Source organism: Gordionus sp. m RMFG-2023, chromosome 5, assembly GCF_954871325.1.
Source record: "Gordionus sp. m RMFG-2023 chromosome 5, tfGorSpeb1-WG-v2, whole genome shotgun sequence".
In the NCBI taxonomy this organism is placed as follows: Eukaryota; Metazoa; Nematomorpha; class Gordioida; order Chordodea; family Parachordodidae; genus Gordionus; species Gordionus sp. m RMFG-2023.
In genome coordinates, this window is record NC_088779.1 from 13,358,011 (window position 1) to 13,381,263 (window position 23,253).

A 23,253-nucleotide genomic window follows, 5' to 3' on the forward strand; every position below is an offset into this window, starting at 1 on the left:
TAAAACTAGATCCGGATTGAAAAAAATCCAATTGCGGTTAAAAGCATTATTTTGAATAATTTTGGTTACATTTATTAAATATTGCAAGGAGATAAACAATTCATTAAATATAATTTTCAGCTATTTTTTAAATTGGCCCAGCCTGGACTTTGCAAGAAAAAAAAATCAAACCTATCCACCTAATTTTTAAGGGTTTAAAGCTTGGATTTAAAAAAAATTTCTGGTAGTTCGAGCCCGAGCCTGTTTCGAGTCGAGCTTGCAAGTCTTTGATTTTTTAAATGTTTTTTTTTTAAATTTATCTATTAATTTTTCAATTATGTGTAGTAATTATTTTTTCAAATTAAATGTCACTTTTTAATTAATTTTTTTAGCATATTCATTCGAATATGCCTCGAAAAATAAAGTAATTCTCAACTGTATATTATATTATATAGTGTTATGAATGCACTTATTTATATAAATTATTTATATTATCGTCGTGACGTATCACTTAAAAGAATAATTAAAATTTGAAAGATTTGTAACTGGTTTTCATCATAAGGAAGACATTGGATAAAAATATAAATACCAATTTGATTAAGAGTATATTTCCTCTTAGATCTATCTAATAATCACTAACGATATTGAGATAATTTATAAAAGTATTAATGTAAAATTCCGAACAAAAAATATTAATTGAATGAAATAAAAATTGACATTAATTACATTAACAATATAAAAATCGGCAAATCATCTATATAAACTATTAAGAGTATATTATGATATTTTAATCCTTAAATGGCAAAAGTATAAGGTAATATAATATTTTAAATTAATAAAAATTGTATCGCATATTGATTCCCCAAAATTAATGAAAATCACCAGTACAAAAATTTTTAAAACTGAAACAAAAATAAGTCTTAGGGCAAAAATATTTTTAAACTGAAAATTGACAATTTTTAAAAACAAATTATGTTGTAAAAATATTTCAAGGCTAATTTTAATGGTGCACTTCAAAAATTTCTAATTCAGAAAAGGAGGAAAATGTTTATAGAAAAGAAGCATATATTTTTTTTAAATTTAATTTGTTTCAATTGTGCAATCACTTTTACATATTTTTAATCTGAATAAATTCCTCGATATTGATGCATCTAAATATCCATCTTTCGAGTGATCTTATAACAATCGTTTTTTAAGCTATTATATTTAAATTATAAAAAATATATATTTAGGGACGGCCACTTATAGACAATTGGATATGTAAAATAAAATCATTCTCTGCCCAGTTGTATATTAGGGAAATATTCTCTCGATTTTAATAGCATAGCTCTTTTTTAGAAAAAAATAATCTTAGGACTAGTCTAACTCAGTAGCTCCTTCAACAAAGTGAACACGAAGCAAATATTTCACTAAATTTGTAATTCGCAAAAATTGCTTTAACTAGGAAATTTTGTACTTCTAACCACCTCCTCTATCATAATAATACAAATTTTGTATGCGATAGTTTAAAACGCTACACAGGAGAAATTTTAAATTTAGATGATTTTGAAGTTAAAGAATCACAATTTCACATAAATTTTTATAGTAGGAGAAATATATATTAAACTTCTAATGATTAATGATTTGGATTCTTCATGAAAAATTATTCGTTACTTTGTAACTTGTCCGCTTGTCTAAATTAATAAATCTAGTATCTGTTTAACAATCTCCATAACGTCATGCTCAGCCAAAAGGGTGATGAGCAAAATAATATAAGTATAGACTGCGAAGCACTATGATCATTTAAATAATTTAACAATTTTGACTATGGAAAAACACCTTATTTAGATAATGATAAAATTATAAACAAGTTTGCATTTTTTTTCTCTAATTTATCGGAATTGTAATATATTATTTTATTTTTTTGTGCAGTATCATTTTATTGACTAAAGTCACAATATTAAAAAGGAAAAAAATTATAACATAAGCATATCGAGAGGAGTTAGGAATTGCCCCCTTCCCTCGAAAATTAGTCTGTATCTTCCTACACTCCCCTTACCCCTTCCAAAAAATGTATACAATATATCATTATGAAGAAAATTGGTAAAAGTTAATATAACTTAACGACTTTTTTAGAAAAACATTTTTATAAAAAGGCCCATAATTATTTATATAGAAATCGAATATAGCAAAGGCCTACAATAAGTGAACTTAAAGATCTCCAATAAAGTTTATAGGGAAAACCCCACTAAAATCCCCCCTTGGCAAAATTCTGGTTACGCCTATAAATTATATGCAGTTTTTATCCGAAATGCGCACCGTTTTTTAATATGATTTTTACAGTTTTTAAATTATTTTCACAATTTTATAAGTAAATTCACAATTTAATATATATATTTATAGTATTATCAGTGGCGTAGCCAGGATTTTATCATGGGTTTTACATTCCTTTATTTAATCATGTATATATTTTTATTAATTAAAATATTTTCAAAATGTTTATATTTTATATAATATAGATTTTAATATTAAAAATTATAATGTATAAAGACTCTATTTTTAAAAAAAGTAATTTTTTATAATTATATAAAATATGTGTAATTTTTATGCAAATAATGGTATTTAAAAAATATGATGATATTATCTTATAAATAATACTTTTTCTACAAAACAAAATTGATTATATATTAAAACTAATAAAATTTTATTGCTATTTTTTGATTTGAATTTAAAAAGAGAGATCTACTTTTCTCTGAGATTTTGCTAATTTATCTAGAATCAAATTTATATCTAATCTCCTTATAAATATTCAATAGGGCTAATCCATTTATACGTTTTTCACCGGTTGTGTTTTAAATAGGTTTTTAACCTTTTTAAAGTTGAAAAAGAACTTTCATTAGTTCAGGTACTAATTGGCAAGGTAGCTAAAATAATTAATAATGTTTTGATATTAGGCATCTAAAATGCAATTACACATGGAAAGGGCCTGCAGAGCATTTTTTGGTCTCAGAGAATACCCTATTCTGTCAAGATTTTTATACCAAAATTCGACATCACGAAGTAAATTATCATATGAACCTACTAAATCATCAGCATAAAACTCTGAGATTTTTTTAATATCCTCTCGTGTTTCAAGTGTAATCAACAGTTTAGACTCAACCGGCAAAAGTAAAATAAAAGCTTTTTAAAATATAATTATGACTAATAAATCTTTCTTTTAATTGAAATAAAAATGTATCAATAAGGGGAATAAAAATGTTTATTTTATAAAAATCTTCAATCGTAGATGCATCAATATTTGATTGATTGGATTGTCTAGAGACTACTCTAGGTTTAAAAATTTCAATTCCAAACATATTAGCAATCTCCTTTACTTTTTCATATATTTCATGAAATTTTTCATCCACATTCTCTCTGATATTTGTTAATATTGCAACAATATCCTTTGCTCTATTCATAATATCCCTTAAATCCAAATCAATTTTTTGTAGAATTTTGCTAAAATCATATGTATAATTTAATAAAAAATAAGTACATTGAATTGAAATAAAAAGCTGTGGCTTAATAATAGCCGGCAAAAGATTTTCGGCATCTGCTGAATCTTTTTCCTTGCTTGATATATAAAATTCTAGTGCTGCAAAGACAACATAATATAGTTCAATAAAGAGTTTCACCGACTCTTGTCTTTCGATGAATCTGTCTTCTTAGTTTTTTTTTGATTTTTTGAGTCAATATCATGATACGTTTGAATAAATAACTCCCTTTTTTGGGTGGTGTGAAATTCATATTGAAAATGAGAAATATATATTTTTATAAAATGGAATATGACAAACTAGAACTTTTATGAAATGCAAAATAATATAAAATTTATTTAATAAATATAAAAATAATCAAATGTGTATATCTATTATTATTTATAATAAATTTAAAACATAAAAATCAAGCGTTTATTAAGAATTTATTAAATTAAAATTAAAAAATTTTTTAAAAATAAAATTAAACCCCCCCCCCCCATGCCTACGCCACTAAGTATTATTAATAATTATATTCACAGTTATAAAATTATTTAAACAGTTTTTCAATTATGTAAAGTTTTTAAATTATTTTCATAGCTTTTTATAATTATTTTCAGTTTTTAAAATAAATGCTAAGTTTTTAAATTATTTTCACAGTTTTTTAATTAAATTCGCAGTTTATTAGACATGCCTACTAAAATCCATAGAATCTAACAGTGCGAAGCCAGTCGTGTGGCCAGGATTTTCCTATGGGAGGAGGAAGAGATATAATTTTTTTATATTTGAAATTATCTTTTTGGATTAAAATTTTTTAGAACTAATACATAAAATTAATTAGAACCAATCATATTTGAACATATAATAATTTCTAACACAAATAATTAAATATGATAAATTCAAAATTTTTAAGAGAATACTGTTAAAAAAATTATAATTATATAAACCGGCATGTAAATCACAATAAAATATAATATTATAAACATTTTATTTTGATTTTAAAATAATCAAAATATTCATAAATAAATGAAAACGATTGCGCCAATTTTTAATAATTTGTTCTGTGTTGTAAATTAGATCTCTATGTATATTTAGTAAAGCTAGTAGTCCATTCATTCGATTTTAAGATGCTGTACTCTTGAGATAGGTTTTTATTATATGTAATGAAGAAAAGATCATCTCATTTGCTTGTACTAATTGGTATCATTGTACACAGTAATTTAAATATATTTGGAAAAACTCAAATAATTAATCTTTCATGATTTAAATTCCAAAATTAATTGGCTCAGATCCAAAATACTTAATTTTTTCTATATCAAGATTATATCCTCAGATCAATGTGAGTTATAAGATATATTATTTGTAAATTGGATGGAGCCATTTGATGCATCACTAACCATTCATTGATTTAACTCAAAAGTGTATCCAAAAGTTAAATAAAAACGGTTATTTTATATTAATCCTCAATTTTTACGTTAATATTGGAACGATTGGTTTGCCGGTGAAAGTCAAGGTTTGCAATCTAAAATCATATATCGCTTTAACCTCTACTATCACATAAATTAAGAGGAATTTGGTCGATATCATCTCTTAGTTTTCTAATTTATAATATAATAATTCGCGATTCACATAACTTCAACCAAATCCATATCATTTTTTTAAAAAAGATTGCATAAAATTGTTATGCAATAAATAATTTATTGATAATCCCAATGAAAAAATCTAGAGATAAATTAAATATAATTTTTTTTGGATGATAAATAGTTTTAAAATGTAAGAAAAACTTTAAATTTTCGTAATATAAAATATTAATATACAAATTTTTAAAATAATTTAAATTTTTTGCTAATATTTAGATAATAACCTATTTAAAATAGAATGTTTTGCAATTCACATTTTATGTAAACCTATTATTTTTTCAAAAATTCTTGCTACAAGTGGGATCACCCTATGCGTCTGCGCGAAGCAGTCAATAAATTTCTGTTAGTTTTTATAGAACCATGCAGTTCAGGGTAAGGCCATATAAGCTCGTGGGCAGTGTTTGCAGTTAGGCTGGAGCTATGCAACAAAGATAAGAGTTAATGTTTATATTAGATGCTGAAAAATACTAATTTTATTAGATATCAATCCCACTACATTCGGTTAAATTCAACAGATACATGGTGAAGCAGCAATAATTTCTGTTATTTTACCGAACTACATGATTCAGGCAAGGCTTGATACCAAACTCGTGGACTACGTTAGCAATTAGCTTAGGGCTATGTTTAGTTATTAGATGAGGAGAAATACCAATCTTATTAGATATGCCAAACCACTACATTAAATAAAATCTAACAAAAAATATAAAATAATTTTATTAAAACTGTGAAAATATGTTAAAAAGATCATATTGATTTAAAATCTGTGAAATCAATTAATAAAACTGTGAGAGCATGAATTAAAAAGTAAAAATATTGTTTTAAGGGAGATATCTTTTATTCCGTGATCTCAAACCAGGGCTGTGAACCAAAATCCAACTCCTCAATCCGAACCCTCCTGAACCATCGATATTTCGCTGAACCCAAACCCTAACCCTTTTTAAAAATTTAGAGTTCAGGGTCTTAACTTTTTTTAAAAAAAATTTCGATCGTAAAATGACGATATTTTAGAAGATAATATGATGGTTCAAATAAAATTTTTGAAATAGAAATATAATATTATATTTAAAATTGTATAGTAGTATTTTATATATTATAATTATGATGATGTCAACTCAATACTAATTAAAATAAATTTCTTAAAAAAATGGTGTTTCTGTTTTGTTATTTTAACTCTGGTCTCCGAACTCTGAAACTGTCTGAACCCGAATTGGGTTCAGATATTTTTCACTTAACCCAAACCCGAACCCATTGAAGGAAGGTTCACAGAGCCCTGTCTAAAAAACTAAGGTCTTTAACAAAAACTTAGGCTTTAAAAAATATAAACACTTTAAATAATACATAATTTACTTTTGAAACATTTTAAATAATTTAAATTTAATCTTATTTTGAAACACTTTAAATAATATCTAATTTTATTTTCAATTAAATTTAATAAAATATAAGTATAATTTTAGTTTTACCTTTAATTTTCCGAATATTATAATGTTGTTTTAATTTAAAAAAAAAACATTATTTAAAACAAAAATTGATGATCTTGTATATAATCATTTTAAACAAAAATATCAGGCAATATCATGTGATTAACTTCGGCGAATTAGAATTATACCCCAAAATAAAATATATGCGATATATGCAAAATAAAATAACAAAAATTATAATCACGGGGTTAAATAAAAGATCCTCCGCGATAACAAATTAATTACATAAAATAACAAATCACAACACCTCCGCTAAGTGACTGCCCCATATTCTTCGATTGTACAATCTATTAAAACTATGTATCCATCGCGCTCTTCCAAGAGCAGTTGTCTTCGCTGGAATCCCCTAAGTTTACTTGTTCCGTAATATTCCCATAATTCTCTGTCCTCCTTCGCCTTCTTTTATGAGTAAAAATGGTCTCTATTCGTACATCATATCAAATTCGCATAAAAATTTATAAAAACATAAAAATATTAATCCCAAATATTATACCATTTACCTTTTAGCGTGCCATTTTACTTCCTCTTGCAACTCTACCAAATATTTTAAAAATAATTTCTAAAAATATTCCTTGAAAATATAATCAACTGAAGTTTAGATTACTATCTGCTTACAATTTTCTACATACAAAATTTTTCATACCCCATCAAGTCAAGCCCAAAATATATAAAAGCTTGTTTTAATTCTCAAATTATATTTAATATTTTATCGTATATACCAGAGGTCTGCAAATGAAACATTTTCAGGCTCAATGGAATTTAGTTAATGCCCATCCCAAAGGATAGAACCACAAAGTTGGATTAAGAAAAAAAAATACCAAGTTTAATTAAGAAAAAAAGAAGATCTTTGCTGGGATTCCATCCGATTTGTAAGCGACGCTCTTGCCCATTAGGCCACAGACGTTTTTCTCAAAATTCACGATTTTTTAAATATATATTATAAATTGTGACACGTGACATGATTTTATATATATGAGACTTGCAGGCCTGGCCCGGATTTACCGGGACGTATTTTAATTTTTTGAAATATACCCAGGGCCGTTTATTTAAAAACCAAATATTTGAAATCACCATTATTAGCTATAAAAATCATAAATAATAATATATTTTGAAAAAATCGGGGCCAGACCGTGCAAATTGTACCTCTGCGGGTCTCTGTACATATTATAGATTTTTATAGATAGATAGATGTTTATGATGTATAAGATGGTAATGTTAGATTTTATTTTAATGGATGTTTTGATGAATGATTGTTTGATATGGTATGATGCTATAAGAATACTTGGCTATTACGTTGTGAAAAATTTATAAATATAAGAATACCTATTTAATAGTTTGAATATTAAAGTAGCAACAAACTTTGAATCGTATGTAAATATGTTACACTTAATTATTTTATCTTCTATTTAATTAATTTTGCCAAATTAAGAAGAAAAAAACTTTGTTGGAATTCGAACCCATGACTCTCACATTTGTAAGGGACGCTTTTGCCGACTAGGCCACAAACGCTTTTAAAAAATTGTGAATTTTAAAATATAAATTGTGACTGTGACAAGGCTTTTATATATATTATAGAAGATAAGATTTTTTTTTAAATGATAAACATTAAAAAAATACCATTGATTCTTTTATATTTTAATATAGTGTATTATAAAGCGGGTGGGCCGGTAAAGGGAATTTTGGGGCAAAGCCCTTCAAATATGGGGCCTCTTTTATAAATATGGGGCCTTTAGCCATTTATTTTATACTTTTAAAAAGGATTTTTTTTAAAAAAAAATAAAACTAAGATAAAGGAGTTAGAAATTACTATTTAAATAAAGATACTGCAAAATATTAATTTATCTTTGTAAACTTATACACAATTTTTTTTAACATCTCAAAATCTTTCAGGCGTATCAGATTACACCGCAAGTCCTTAGCTAGAATTTTATGACTTATATTATTTTACTCAAAATAAAAAATGAAACTTCGAAATATTTTCAATAATTTCTCAGAATTAAAAAAAATACTTAAGCTCATATTTTTACTGAATTTTTTTCTTAAAATCTAAGCGAAGAGTTTCATATATATTTCTGAGCTATTCATTTTTTAATCACAGCGTTTCAGTTTTATACTTGAGCAAATAGTATTTTTGAGCATTAAGAAATAATTCTGAACATTTATTCATTCTGAACTCTTAAGGATTTTCCTGTCCGTATAAATCTTAATTTCATAAGTTGTTGCAATTATTTTCAATATAGATCTATCTCATTAATTGGAAATTATTTTTAAAAGTTATTAAATATTTATTTCTTCAAAAATTTTTTTTTAAATATTGTATAATATGAACATTTGATTTATGTATTATAAAAGAAGAATGAGTGTAAATTACATCTGTAACTATTATTGTTAAGAAGATTATATTTTCTATAATGAAAAACATTGAAAAAGAGGTATACATAGATATTTTTTATGGACAAATTTTAGTTTTCCATATTCATTTAGCGGGGCTTGGTTGAGAAGCGGCGTCTCCTTTTTTGGCACTTTTGCTTCTCTTACTTCTTCTGCTTCTACCTCTTTTGGATCTCCTTCCACTACGAGATCTACGAGATTTTCTGCCTTTTGAAGAAGACCTTCCCTTTCTCCTCCTTCTCCTTCTTTTGCTCTTCCCAGAATCTTGAGAATCATCTGAACTATCGTCACCTCCTTTTTTACCTCTTCTTCTTTTACGTCTCCTTTTTCCATTAGAGGCACCGCCAGGTTGAGGTTTTCTGCGTCTACGACGTCTTTTCTTCACAGAGCTATCTTCACTACCTTTTTGACTTTTACTTTTACTTCTCTTGCTGCTTTTACTTACTTTTCCAGCACAATTACCCATCATCATATCAGATTTCATAGACTCGTTCATTATGACATTTTTCTCGTTTCGTGGTTTTTTGCAAATTTTGCCTGTCTTAGGAGCATTGAGAATCTTGAGGAGCCTAATAGATTTTTGTAATTTTAAGCCTCTAATACTAATCATATCTTTTTGCTTTTTCGTTGTTAATTTAGCCATTAAAATAATTTTTTAATAAATAACCATTAACTATATATAAACAAGCAATAAATTTTTAATAAAACTTTTTTAAAAAAAATATTTTACAATTAAATACAGATGAATTATGCAAAATTACAACATTGTCGTATGTAATTATGTCACATTTATGATGTAAATTCATTCTTGTAATAAATATTTGCGCATTACATAGCTAATTTATTAATACATCATTGAGATTTAAATGTAAACTCGTTGACAGAAACTCTTATTTCTAGTAGCATTGTCAGTATAAGACAATAGAGATATATATAGTAATTCAATAAAGTGCGAAGAAATATTATTGATGGAAGCTAATATAGGATATATAATGCTCGTGCCTTTTTTTTAGGGAATGGAATAATTATCTCTATCCACATATATGTAGGTGAATTTAGACGGTTAAGCTAATTTTTTACAATACTTTTATGATTGTAATACAATGAAGCTGGAATATATATATTATTCTGAAAGTTTTAATAAGTATTTTTGTTAATAATTTTGATTTTCCTTTTTTTCTTCTGAGAATTGAGGTAAATTAGTTTTTTTTTCTAAAGGGCGGCTGAAGGTCTAACTTACATTTTAGCAGCCTTGACTGATGAATCTGAATATTTTTTTTATTTTACATTTTGTTTACCTATATCAGAGACCTGCAGGGCCGGATCGTATTTTAATTTTTTTTTTTTAATTTTTTTATTTAAATAGTCGAACAAGACCAGGCCGTATATTTTAAAACCAAATATTTTAAATCGTCATTATTAACTATAAAAATTAAAAAATAATTGCCAGGCCGAATTTTTTTTAAAAAATCCTAGCCAGGCCGTGCAAATGGTATTTCTGCAGGTCTCTGACCTACATATTTAGTTAACGACCTATTTTTCCCAAATAATTTTTAAAGTATAATGCAATCTCTTTTCCCAACATTTGTGATCAATCACAATCTATGATTCACAACCGATTACTATATTATATACTCAGATATAATTTTGGGGTTAGTAAAGGTGGTGAGATATTTGTGTTTCCCGGAGATAAAATAAAATTCCTGACAATTCTTTTATGGCTAATAATGGATCCTATATAAAGCTTGTTTCCTATATATACAGAGAAAATTACCCTCCCCTGTATTGCTTATAATACCATCCTGGCCACCAAAAACATTTATATATTCTATAAATTTTTACTTGATTTACAAACTTTTCAGACATCATAATTTATTTATGCTAGGAATAACAAATAAGCATTCGTTGTAATAATCAAATAGTTGTTACTAACAGTAGTCTAAATATTAGCCAAATATATAATTCCAAAAACTGCATTAATATGTTATCTATGTGAATAAATAATTCAAAATGAATTAATCGTTAAATCGAAATATTAGTAAATTAAAATCTCATTATACCAGGTTATTAATTTTGCATTTAATCTACAAATAGTTTCTTTATTTATTTTACCTTATCCCCTAGCTTACCCCCCTTTGAATGCCTTATCCATATCCCATTCAAATAACAAATAACATATAGGTACTGGGTTCAAATATAATCTGACGAAAGATTGATAGATGGTAATATATTTTTATTATTTAAATACGATTTTATATTATTTTTATTCTTAAGAACCCTACTTTTTTCGCAATCAGTCTTATATAATATTCGTTTAAATTGACCAATAATTAACCCCAAATCTATTATTTCATTTTTTTTATTCCGGACTTTAATTTTTTACAATAGATCCACAACTTTTAATTAACCACTATTTCTGATTCACTACCATTCTTGACACCTTGACCCCCTCCCCGGCAGAACTATAAAAAGGTGATTTGTTTTATGGAACAATTTACCTTATTTATTGATCAAATTATATTTATATACTGATCAAAACTTCTTTTTTAACTGTTCAAAACCGACCAATTTTGAAATAAATGCTAATTAAATATTAATTTTATAATGGTAGAAATTATTTATTAATCAAAAGTTTCTGAAATTTTGTAAAAATTCTAAAAGTTTTAATTATTCGTATTTCATTTTTTTTTTTAAAACAAATTATTTATTACATAAATTCGTAACCAAATAAATAATTTTTCCATTCAAATATGATTTTTTCAAAATTTTTATCGTTTTGTTCATGTATATTTCAAAGGAAAATTATTTTTATTGAGAACTTGTACCAATTCTATTTATATTAAATTAAAGATAATATATTAATAATTTATTGGACCTAATTACAGTGTATAAATGATTGAGCGTATGTTAAGTTTAATATATGAATTGAAAGAAATCATAAAAATGTTTATACACATAGCCCTATGTTTCATTGTTAAATTATTCGATTTATACTTGATAAAAAATATATTAGCAGGCATTTTATATAGGATTTAGAAAAATATAACAGCATTTAATTTAAAAAAATATATAATATTAATTATATGAATCTATGTTTATATAAAAAAATATTTCTAAAAAAATGATTAGAAAAGTTTGTAAAAGAATGAAAAAACTGTAATAAGGAACTAGATAAATTTTGAAAAAAATGTGGAGTCATCCCAGTGATAAGAGAATTCTGTCTATGTTGGTTTTCGAGAAAAATAATTTTAGGCAAGAGGTATTTGTTGATGGGAACACTCAGGGGGGAGGGGTAATTTTTTATATTAAAATAATTTGTTTTGGAATGTTGAAAATTTATAAGAACTTCAATTTCGAAAACAAATAATATTGCATTGGAAAATATAATATATTTAAGAACCATTATAATACTATATGAATCGATATGTTTATTTACAGTAAAATATTGAATTAAACATTTAAAAGTTATATCAAAGCATCGTTGATAGAAAATTTAATACTCCTTACAGTTGCGCTAACTTTTTATTAATTTGTTCTGTATAGAGGATTAAATCTTGATCGATAAGTTGTATTCTTAGATAGGTTTTTATTCTCCGTAATGAAGAAAGAGTTCATCTTATTGTTGCTTATACTAATTGGTATTGTTGCCAAACTATACAGTAATTTTAATATATATTTTAAAAAAACTTCAAAATATATTTTAAAAGCAATGCTTCTAGTAAATTTCTTGAAAGATTATCACATAAATTTGGTCAAATTCTTGGTGGATATTATGATTATATCTTAGTTTTCTAAGTTTTTTAGTACTAAATTCTTTATTCTAAAAAACAATTTTAATTTATAAAGGTTTTTAAATGTAATATATATTTACATGTCGGATAAAATATGGTAAACATTCTATATAAAATATCTTGTATATAAAAAAATTCATTTAAGTTTTAATATTATAGTTTCACGTTTCTCATAACATCAGCCAAATCAATAAAATCGACTGTCCTATTGAATCCAATAATGTATCAGCGTCAGGTAAAATATCTTCAGGCATTTGGGTATTTCTCCAAAGGCGTTTAAAAAAGATTCTTCTAGATTTAAAAATACTGTAATAACTAGGTGTAGAAAGTTCCATCTTGCAGGGCATCCCTTTTGCAGTTTCTTTCTTCTAAAAGCACAAGAAGTCTGGTAAATAATTCTATTCAGAAAATTCCTTTTCTTTAGATATTTGAACAATTTATAAAGAAATTTCTGTCAGTTATTAGTAGAGATCAGTGTTAAAGGTTTAAAAGAATGTAAGAAAATATACTTTAAATCTTCATGGGATAAAATATTATTAGAAATATTAAGAATAATTACAATTTTTTGATAATATTTAAATTGGAATATAACTTATTTGAAATGGATATTTTGCAATTCCCAATTAATGATATATTATTGTTCCTAATTCATGAAAATCTTTTATATTATTTCTACGCTCCCCCCCCCCTTACGCTGGTGGGACACTCGAGAATTTAGACAGAATAGGAATTCTCATATATAACTAGGTCGTTTAGAAAGGTTGTACAGCGAATGAGATATGCACGATAAGATTAAGAGCTGTACGATAAAAACGTCTATAAAAAGGATTTATGCGGATTGTAGAACAATACCCCTTACCTTTTTTAACGTAGCAATTGAAATATTAAGAACTTTTTAGGTTATTATTAGAGTGGATTTATAAATATTATGTATAAAGCAAGTAAATTTTGTAAAAAAAATCAATAATAAAAATTGAAAATGCAATGTAATTCAAAGAAGAATTTAAATATAAAATAAAAATTATTACAATAATTAGTTATTAAACCTTTTTCAGAATTTATTTTCTCTTTTGTATTGGTCTTTATATAAATGAATAAAATTAAATCATATAATTACTTGGTGGTAGACTTAAACTATGCTTCACTTTGTTATTCTAAATATTGTAATAATAATTATTATAGTTGAAAAAATATTATACATACATACAAAAGATACTACAAATGATGGCAGAGTTATTAAACATCAAACTCGATTCTAACTCATGGCTTCAATCAACTCTCCCTTGTAAATCGGGAGAACTAGACAAGATCGGCATTAATTATAGCCCTTGTTTCCTTCATCTCATCAACCTTATCAGTATAAAATATTACCTCGCAAATTATTACCATCGATAAAAATAATTTATTAGATGAAGCCTTACGTTGTTGGAATATTAATGTCTTACCAAACACAGCCCCACCAGATTCAACGAAACAAAAAGATTGGGATCAAGGATTGGTATCTCGTTCCTTAGCTTACCTCAACTTGACCGATGATCATCAATATAAATCCCTCCTACGATCACTTAATTTCAGCAACTCTGGCCATGAATGGTTAGTTTCATATCCCAGCATTTTAACTAACCAGCTAATAGATAACCACGCTTTTCGTTATGCAATCAATTTACGCTCGGGCGTACCTTTTCTAAACCATTATATTTGCATTAAATGCAATCAAGCGGCAGAATCATATGGGAGACACGCTCTCCACTTTATAAAAAATCAGCCGACATGATAAAATAATTATAATAATAGCTTCTTTTTTAAATAAAGCCAATTTTCCCTGTATTTTTAGAACCGACATCTTTTTTAGATAAAAAACGCCCTGACGTCAAAACAATCGTACTTTTTTTAATGGAAAAGCCTTTAATATGGGATTTTACCTGCATTGACCCCATGGCCCCATCTAATAATTCGCATGATCCCCTTAACAGAGGCTAATCTGTAAAAATTATTAAATACTCATACCTCATGTGCAGTGGCGTATCCAGGATTTTCTTATAGGTGGGGGAAAATTTTTTGGGGGCTTCGCCCCCAAACCCCTTTTACCTGGCCTTCGGCTAGTTTTCCCCTGGCCTTCGGCCGGGTCTTATTTAGCTATTCTATTAAATTATGAATAATTTAATAATAATTATATTTCTATTTTTAACTATTATTTACTAATTCGTGCTTATGGATAGGATATTACAAGCCTCTTTTTTATTATTTCAAGTTAGGTATATTATATTTAATAATGATTTTTTAAATGTAAAGCTTTATTTATATGTAAAGTTGAAATAAAGTGTAATGTCATTTTTTTTATAAAATTTGCTTTAAAAACTAGCCTCAGCTTAAATTCTCATACAATATAAGTAGAATATAATTTTTTTTATTGAAAATACTAATAGTAGTTTAAAATATTGACTAGAAAATAATTAAATTAACAAGTTTTTTTTAACTTCTTATCAAATACAAGATTTTTAATTATTTAGTTTGTCTTTGTAACCAAATCTCTGTGTATATATAACAGAGCTAACCCATTTAGCCGAGATTCAGTACTTCGTAAATATGTTTTCAACCTTCTCAAGTTGGAAAAAGTCCTTTCATTCGTACATGTTGTAATAGGCAAACATGCAAGAATATAAAACAACTTCGAAATATTAGGAAATTGAGCCAAGGTTTCTTTACACCGATTGAGCGCATCAATAGCATGCTCAGGTAAAATAGCTAAACGTATAAATATTTATACCACAATTCGAATTCACTGATTAAATTTATTTCAGTATCAATCTCATAGGAATAAAATTTTTCTAAATATTTAATTTTACCAATAGTGGCATTAGAAAATGAAGAAGGATCTTTGGGTAATAAAACTTGAAGATTGCTAAAGACTTGTTTTTTATCTAAAACCCGTACTTTTATTTGCGATAAAAAAGTATCTAAGAATGGGATGAAAATGGATATTTTATAATATTCTTCAGTTGAGCCAATATTTATTTTCATCTCAATAATGGCCTAGGTGCTAGACGAGGTTTAATTAGTATTATATCATAAAATTTAGCCTTCGATTCAACGTCTAGATAAATATTATGAAAATATTTATCTACATTCATTCTTATTGTATCTACCTGTTCATGTATATTTTCCGCCAAATCAATAACTTGAACCAAATCTAAATTTGGTTTTTGTAAATTTCTACAAAGTAGTGAGCTAAAAATAATTTAATGATGCAACTAGCAGCAATGATAAACTCTGATTGATCAATTGAATTCAATAATGATATCGCTGCTAACGACACATTCTACTTTTTTTCATGCTCAGCCTTATTTATAAATTATCGTTTGATTTCAATCTCTTTGACTAAATATTTTTACATTTTATTAATATTTTTGTATAATATGTTGGAAAATTGATATTCAAATATTTGTAAAATTTTGATTGGTGGGGGGGGGGGGGGGGGGTCTGGGGGGTGGGGATAAAATTTTTATTAGCTTAAAATGATATTTATGAAAATAGTCAAATTTGCGATGAGGGGGGGAAATTTCCCCCTTTCCCCCCCATTGGTTACGCGCCTGCTCATGTGTGACAACCACTTTGTTCCCATAGCAGCTACATCAACCTGCTCTTTTGGACAAGCGGCATTAGATCTCTTCAAAATAATATCCAAATCAATAAAAAAATCATATTTTTCTCCATTTTATAACCTCAAGCAGAAAATCGCCGCATCTATAATTAGATTTAATTATCAAATATTTAAAACATCATAGCCCGACCTCGCCACTTGATATTTTTTTTTAATGTCTCTTTTTATGAAAATATACATTTGTATCAATCTTTTTTTTAACTTAAACTTACATATGACATATTTTATTATATTTTCTATATTATTATGTGAATTTTTAATTAATAATATAAAAAATTGAATTTTAAAAATTAATATACACCTTGCGGGTACGGTGGCGCTGCTTTTTAAATTTTACCATGGCTTTAAACAACGACGATATTGAACCCTTGAAACAAACTCTTCTATGCTATAAATGGTAAATAAATCATCTTATATGGATTTGAATATTTTGTTTTAGTCATAAAATAATGAAGAATCCATATATTTATAAAAAATGCAGACACCATTTTTGTGGGTAAATATATCTTATACATATCATTATAAATATATTGTAAGGAAATGTTTAATGAATACTGGAAATTGTTTATTATGTAAAAAAAAAGACACTGCAAAAAAAGATTCAACACTAAAAGATATAGTGCATATTTATAATAAATTAGATACACTACTTACAATTAAAAGTAATTTCAAAATATACAAATTAAATATATTTTGAAGATAAAATTAATCAATCTGGGTTACTCATTGATAAAAATCAATCAATTGAAAAAGATTATAATAAAAAAAACATTGATTTAAATGAAGCATCGACTAAAATAAATCCACAAAATATGCAAAAATTAATAGATACTTTAGAAACAGTTGGAAAAGTTTATCCAATTAATAAGAATAAAATATTAAAGCTAAATATCAAAGGTGAAACTCCTTTACATCAAGCAGCTAAAAAAGTTAGAAAACTACTAAATTCTCATACTATTTTTATTTCAAAAGGGAGATATTACAAAATGTGAATCAATATTACATAGTTATTACTCTGATATTAGTGCTAAAAACCCACAACTACATGATTTGATTAATGCAAGAGATTTTGCTGGCTGGACTGCTCTTCATGAAGCTTGCAACCATGGTAATCATCAAATTATACCAATTCTTGTTCATTATGGGGCAAGCATAAATGCATTTGGACATAATAATGAAACACCCCTACATGATTGTATTGCAAATAATCATATTGAATGTGCTAGATCTTTGCTTAATTATGGAGCTGACCAGAATATAAAGTTAGCTAAAATTTGTTAATATTATTATATTCTTAAATAAATATCCTCCTCACACTTTCCCTTTCCCCAAAAAAATAAATATGTCATGAGCAGAGGTTAGACCACACCACAAAACCATAATGAATTATTATAATCCAAAATTAGAGAACCAAACTCTTATAAATGTTTATATGGTGATAGTTTTTATTATTGATTTTAAATGATTTGCATAATTTAAAAGATAATAGTAATTTGTTATTTCTAATTCATGTTTTCTGATAAAAGAAAAGGCCCAACTTATTTTCTTTAATTTTTGCTTGGTTTTTATTTTAAGAATATTTTATTATATTATTATGGCCCAAATAAAAAATATATTATGATTAATTTAGTAATTAGAGATAATAAAAACTGGGAAAAACTGATGAATTTTCATATTCAAAAATAATCAGAACAGAAACCATTTTAAAGTAAAGAATGGAACTGAACTGTAACATTAACACCCTGATCATAGATGTGACAATACCATTTGTTGGTATTGGCAAATTTTCTTTTATGGCTTAAATTAATAATTACAAAACATTTTTGTGGACTGAGAAAAAAATCTCTTATTTTTTTCAAATTAACAATTTTTTTTGGATTAATTTTTTTGTTTTTAATTCATGTTTTATAGTTTTAAAAAAATTATTAATTGTTTGATTATTATTTTTAATAATATTTTTAACCCTTCAATACTCCAGTGGGTTATATGAGACTGACTTGCTATAATTGATATTACATAAAAACGGTTTGTTATCATGATCTGGAATCTTCAGTGTTTTCATCAAATATGTTTTAGAATCTATATTCCAAATTTCATATATTTTGGTTGACTAGTTTTTAAGATATAGGCATTTTGTGACTGATTGCGGTTTGTGGGACACCAAAGAAAATAGGTAATTTTTAAAAAAAAAATTTTTAAATAAATTATTCTAATTATCTTTTTTAAAAATTTTTTTTTATCATTTATCATTATTTTTGCAGAATATGAAAGGAAATATAATAAAATTATTTAAAATATAATATCATTTTTTATATTTGAGTTGAATATGAAAAAATAACATTATTATCTTATCCAAAGAAAGAAAAGGATGTCATAATGCTATCAACTTTCCACCATAATAAAAATGTTGATATAAATGACACAAGTAAACCTGAAATTATAACATTTGATAATATGACTAAAGGTATGCAAAATGGTGTACTGAATGAAAAAGAATGATTCAATTTTAAGGTCAAATCGATGGCCCAATGTTTACACTTCTAAACATAATATCAATTAATTTATATAATATAGCAACACAAAAATATACACTATAAGAAGTAATTTCATATAAAAAATTATTAATGTAACTTAAGCCATATTTAGAGTACAATAAAAATTCTCATGCCCTAACTTTTGAAGGAATCTATTTGCATTATATTAGGCAAAGTTCAAAATAGAAATCCCACTCAAGAGTAGGGTGTCCTAGCAATAAATATGAGAAAACTAAATATTTTTGTCAAACATGGAAGAAACATATCAAAATTAACATATTTAAATGTCCTATATTTTTTTTATGTTTGAATGGATCTTGTTTTTTTATATTGAAGAATAAATTTATATGATGATATGATGGATAAATTATTTTTTTTAATTTGATATTTGAAATTTTAAAAAGGTAAGCTTTTTTTAGAAAATTTTGGCACATAATTATTCTCTTTATCTTTAATAAGCATAATAAATTAAAATAAATATTTTATCAAGTTTAAGGTTAGTACTATCTTATATTCAATATTAAAATCAAAATAATAAATACAAAAGGAGATATATACATTTGAAATTGGGGTCTATCAAACCCCACCAGAGCATTTTTTTACCGGAGTATTGAAGGGTTAATATATTTTTATATATCTATTAAAAAATATATATACTATGATTAATTCAAAAATAAGATCTTAAAAACCGTAATTAACCGATATAAATTTTTCAAAAAGAACTGCAAAGGAATTAAACCTTTATAAAATGTTAAACTAAGAATTATGGAACAAAATTGATACCCTGCAAAAATTTGATTGATGTTAAGATTGAAATAGTTCTATATTTTCACGACTCTATTTTAAAAAATTGCCAAAATCTCTAATTATGATATATATGGCGAATTCTATATCAAATCAACTAACTTAAATTTTGTCTACTGGTATTAATACCATAACTAAGAAAAAAAATGAAATTTTACCTTCCAAATTTGATTACCCGCTAAGATATGGGCATTTAAAGCGCAAAAAAAGGTATATTTTTGAAAAAATGCACCTCAATTATTTTCAAATATCTCGAGAAATAATTTAAATTTTATTATGTAGCTTAATAATAGTTCTTTAATGAAATAAAAATAAATATAATAGAAATTAATGCGAAAACCGGAAATAGTCATAGGTATTTTTTTTCCTCTAGATGGATATCACATTGCTTTATATTTACACAAAATCCTAGACTGGGATGAACATGGCTCTAGGAGTTATCACTCTTTATATGGCTAAAATTGATCAAATTTAACATAAATTTCTAAAAAATTTTTTATCTCTAACATTTGAGAGGTGGCTGGGATAATGTGTTTTATTTAACACTTTAGTTAAATTTTGTCTCGAAATAACTTGACAAAATTATTTTAAATATTAATAATCTACCAAAATTAAAATTCAACAATGAATTTTGCCCATGAAAAATTAAACAATATGATTCCTTATTTCTTTATAGCTACGATAATCATTAATTCGCAACTTTAAATTTAAATGTTGGCGAATTCTTAGTTATTGATGAATTTTCAGAAAACTATGTATTTGTAATGCAGGATTATGCACAAGGATTTATTTGACCAATAATCAGGCCACTATCCACCCTTTAATGATTTATTACAATAAAACATGTAAATTTAGTGGTTATATCAGATTGTTAGCACAACACATGTGCATTTTATTTATTTAAAACAAACTTGATCCTATTTTTAAAAAAAGATTTGATAGAGTGGCCAAAATTTATTATTTTTCTGATACCCAATATAAAAATAAAAAGACTTTATTAATCTCTACAATCATGAAAATGATTTTGGGATAAAGGTTGAGTGACATTTTTTGTAACTGCACATGATATAAGTCCCTGTTACAGTTTGGTGGGCGTTACTAAACGGTTGGCAGCTCGAGCAAGCTTGCAACGCCCATATGAACATCACATATTGACAACAATGAATTTATTTAACTATGTAAGAAATAATATTCATGGGGTAAATTATATATTTGTGATTAATAATGAATATATTAAGAAAATTATCGTAAAGCCGGTTTTTGAGAGCAAAGAAAATTTCTGGAACACAAAAGTTCCAACGAAAACAAAATGAAAGTCAAAATTTATTCAATTCTTTTGATTTAATATATAATATATTTTAAATATAATTATGAATTTTTGATTGTATTATATGTAATTACTAATTATGCAATTTGAGGCAAATAAAGTTATAAATATGCTTAGAATTATTTTGTCAGGTAATTTCGAGACAAAATTTAACTAAAGTGTTAAACAAAGCACATTATACCAGCCACCTCTCAAAAATTTTGTTAAGGATAAAAAAAAAGTAAGAGTAAGGGTTTATCATTTAAACATAATTTTTAAATAAACATTATTTCATAATTATTCATGAAATTTAAATATGATAATATTTGTTGTAGTTGAGACTTTTGGGGCCTTAAAATGAATTGAATTAAATACTAAATTCTTTATTATCTATATAAATTGACATAAAAGGAAAAAAGTTAAAAATAAAAAAAATTAAAAATTAAGAAAATTATCTGTAAAAAATAAAAAGTTAAGAAAATTAAGGCGAAAAAATAAAAAAGTTAAATCCGAATTGTTAAAAAAACTCTTAAAGTATGAAAAATCCACAATTATCACATAGACTGGGATCTAAATAATAACTTAATAATTTTAATAAAACATTATTTTTGTTTGAATTTATTTAAATTTGAATAATGCATTTTTTTGTAACGCAATAATACAACAATATTTATGTTAAATTTGTTCATTTTAGCCATATGAAGAGTCATAACTCCTAAAGCCATGTTCATCCTAGTCTAGTATTTTGTACAAAAGCAGTATGATATCTATCTAAAGAAAAAAAATTCTATGGCTATTTCCGGTTTTCGACATTAATCAGATTTCTATTATATTTATTTTTATGTCATATTAAAGAACTATTAAGCTACATAATAAAATTTAAATTATATATCGAGATATTTGAAAGTAAATGAAGTGCATTATTTTGTCAAAAATTTACCATTTTTCCGCGCTTTAAACGCCCATATATTAGCGGGTAAGCAGTGTTGGGAGGTAAAATTTTATATTTTCTTAGTTTTAGTATTTACTCCCAGTATGCAAAATTTAAGAAAAATAGAAGGGGGTCGGGTTGAGAATCGACTTTTTTTGTCAATTTGATATGGAATTTACCATATTCGGCTTAATACAAATCTGCTATCTTCTGCTCCTATTGAACATCTTTTTTCTTTGTATTAATACACCAAACCGACGGAGACGATGGTATATTTGAGAAATTAATTTTTATTTTAAATCAAAATGTTTAAATTTAATTGTCGACATTATTATATTACGATTAGATCGAGTTTGGAACTTTTACCATCAAACATATAAGTTCGAATATTACTCTTCATGTTAGGCTAATACGGCCACACTAGATCTTGAAATAAATTGAGCTTTTGATGATAGTTGTAATTAAAACTAAGTAATTATTAATTAAATATGTTATCCGCAATGTACTTAATTATAATGAAAAGAAAATACTGGTTATCTCGAATAAATACTAGCCTTTTGCAAAGCTCGATATTTGGCATATCTTTTAGCTTTAAAAAAATAATATTCTACTAGTACGTTGCCCAAAGGAGTTGACATGAACGTCTTATATAAACAAATAAGATTTATACAAATTTTATATTAATATATATAACATCCTAACTTGTAAGGATATATTATCCATATAAAGTATTTCCCCTAACGTTATATCTTATTTAATTGAAAAGTAATTTTGTTTATATTCGAAAAAAATATTTTATACTTTCAATCATGATTACAATCGTCTAAAAAATACTTATTTATCAGAAACGATAGTGGATTGACTCCATATGATTATGCATACTCTGAAGAAGCTAAAGATTTATTAAATGACTTTAAACAAAATCAATCGATTTGTCAAGAAAACTTTAAAGAAAATATTAGTCTAGTATCTCTCGATCCTGAAATAAAACAAAATAATAATCACAAATTGTTTATACTTACATCTGGATATAAAAAATTTACTGATTTTAGCAACAAAAATAATGTATTAGCTTCAAGTGATAATTCCTTAAAATCCCCTTTAATAACTGATGATTTTTCTCAAATTTTTTCGAAATGTAAATTTGTAGAAAAATTTGATCCTTCAGTGTCTCATTTAGTAACCTTTAATAGTAACATATCCAATAATAATGATAATCAAACTCAAATATGTGCTAAAACTACCAA

At 25.6% G+C, this 23,253-nt stretch overlaps 1 protein-coding gene across 1 annotated transcript; it reads right to left on the reverse strand.

The window, feature by feature from the left end:
- Positions 1-9,064: 9,064 nt before the first annotated feature.
- Positions 9,065-9,622, reverse strand: LOC135930184 (protamine-like). The gene has a single exon (XM_065466965.1). The coding sequence runs from the start codon at positions 9,620-9,622 to the stop codon at positions 9,065-9,067; it is 558 nt and encodes a 185-aa protein (XP_065323037.1).
- Between the last annotated feature and the right edge of the window lie 13,631 nt (positions 9,623-23,253).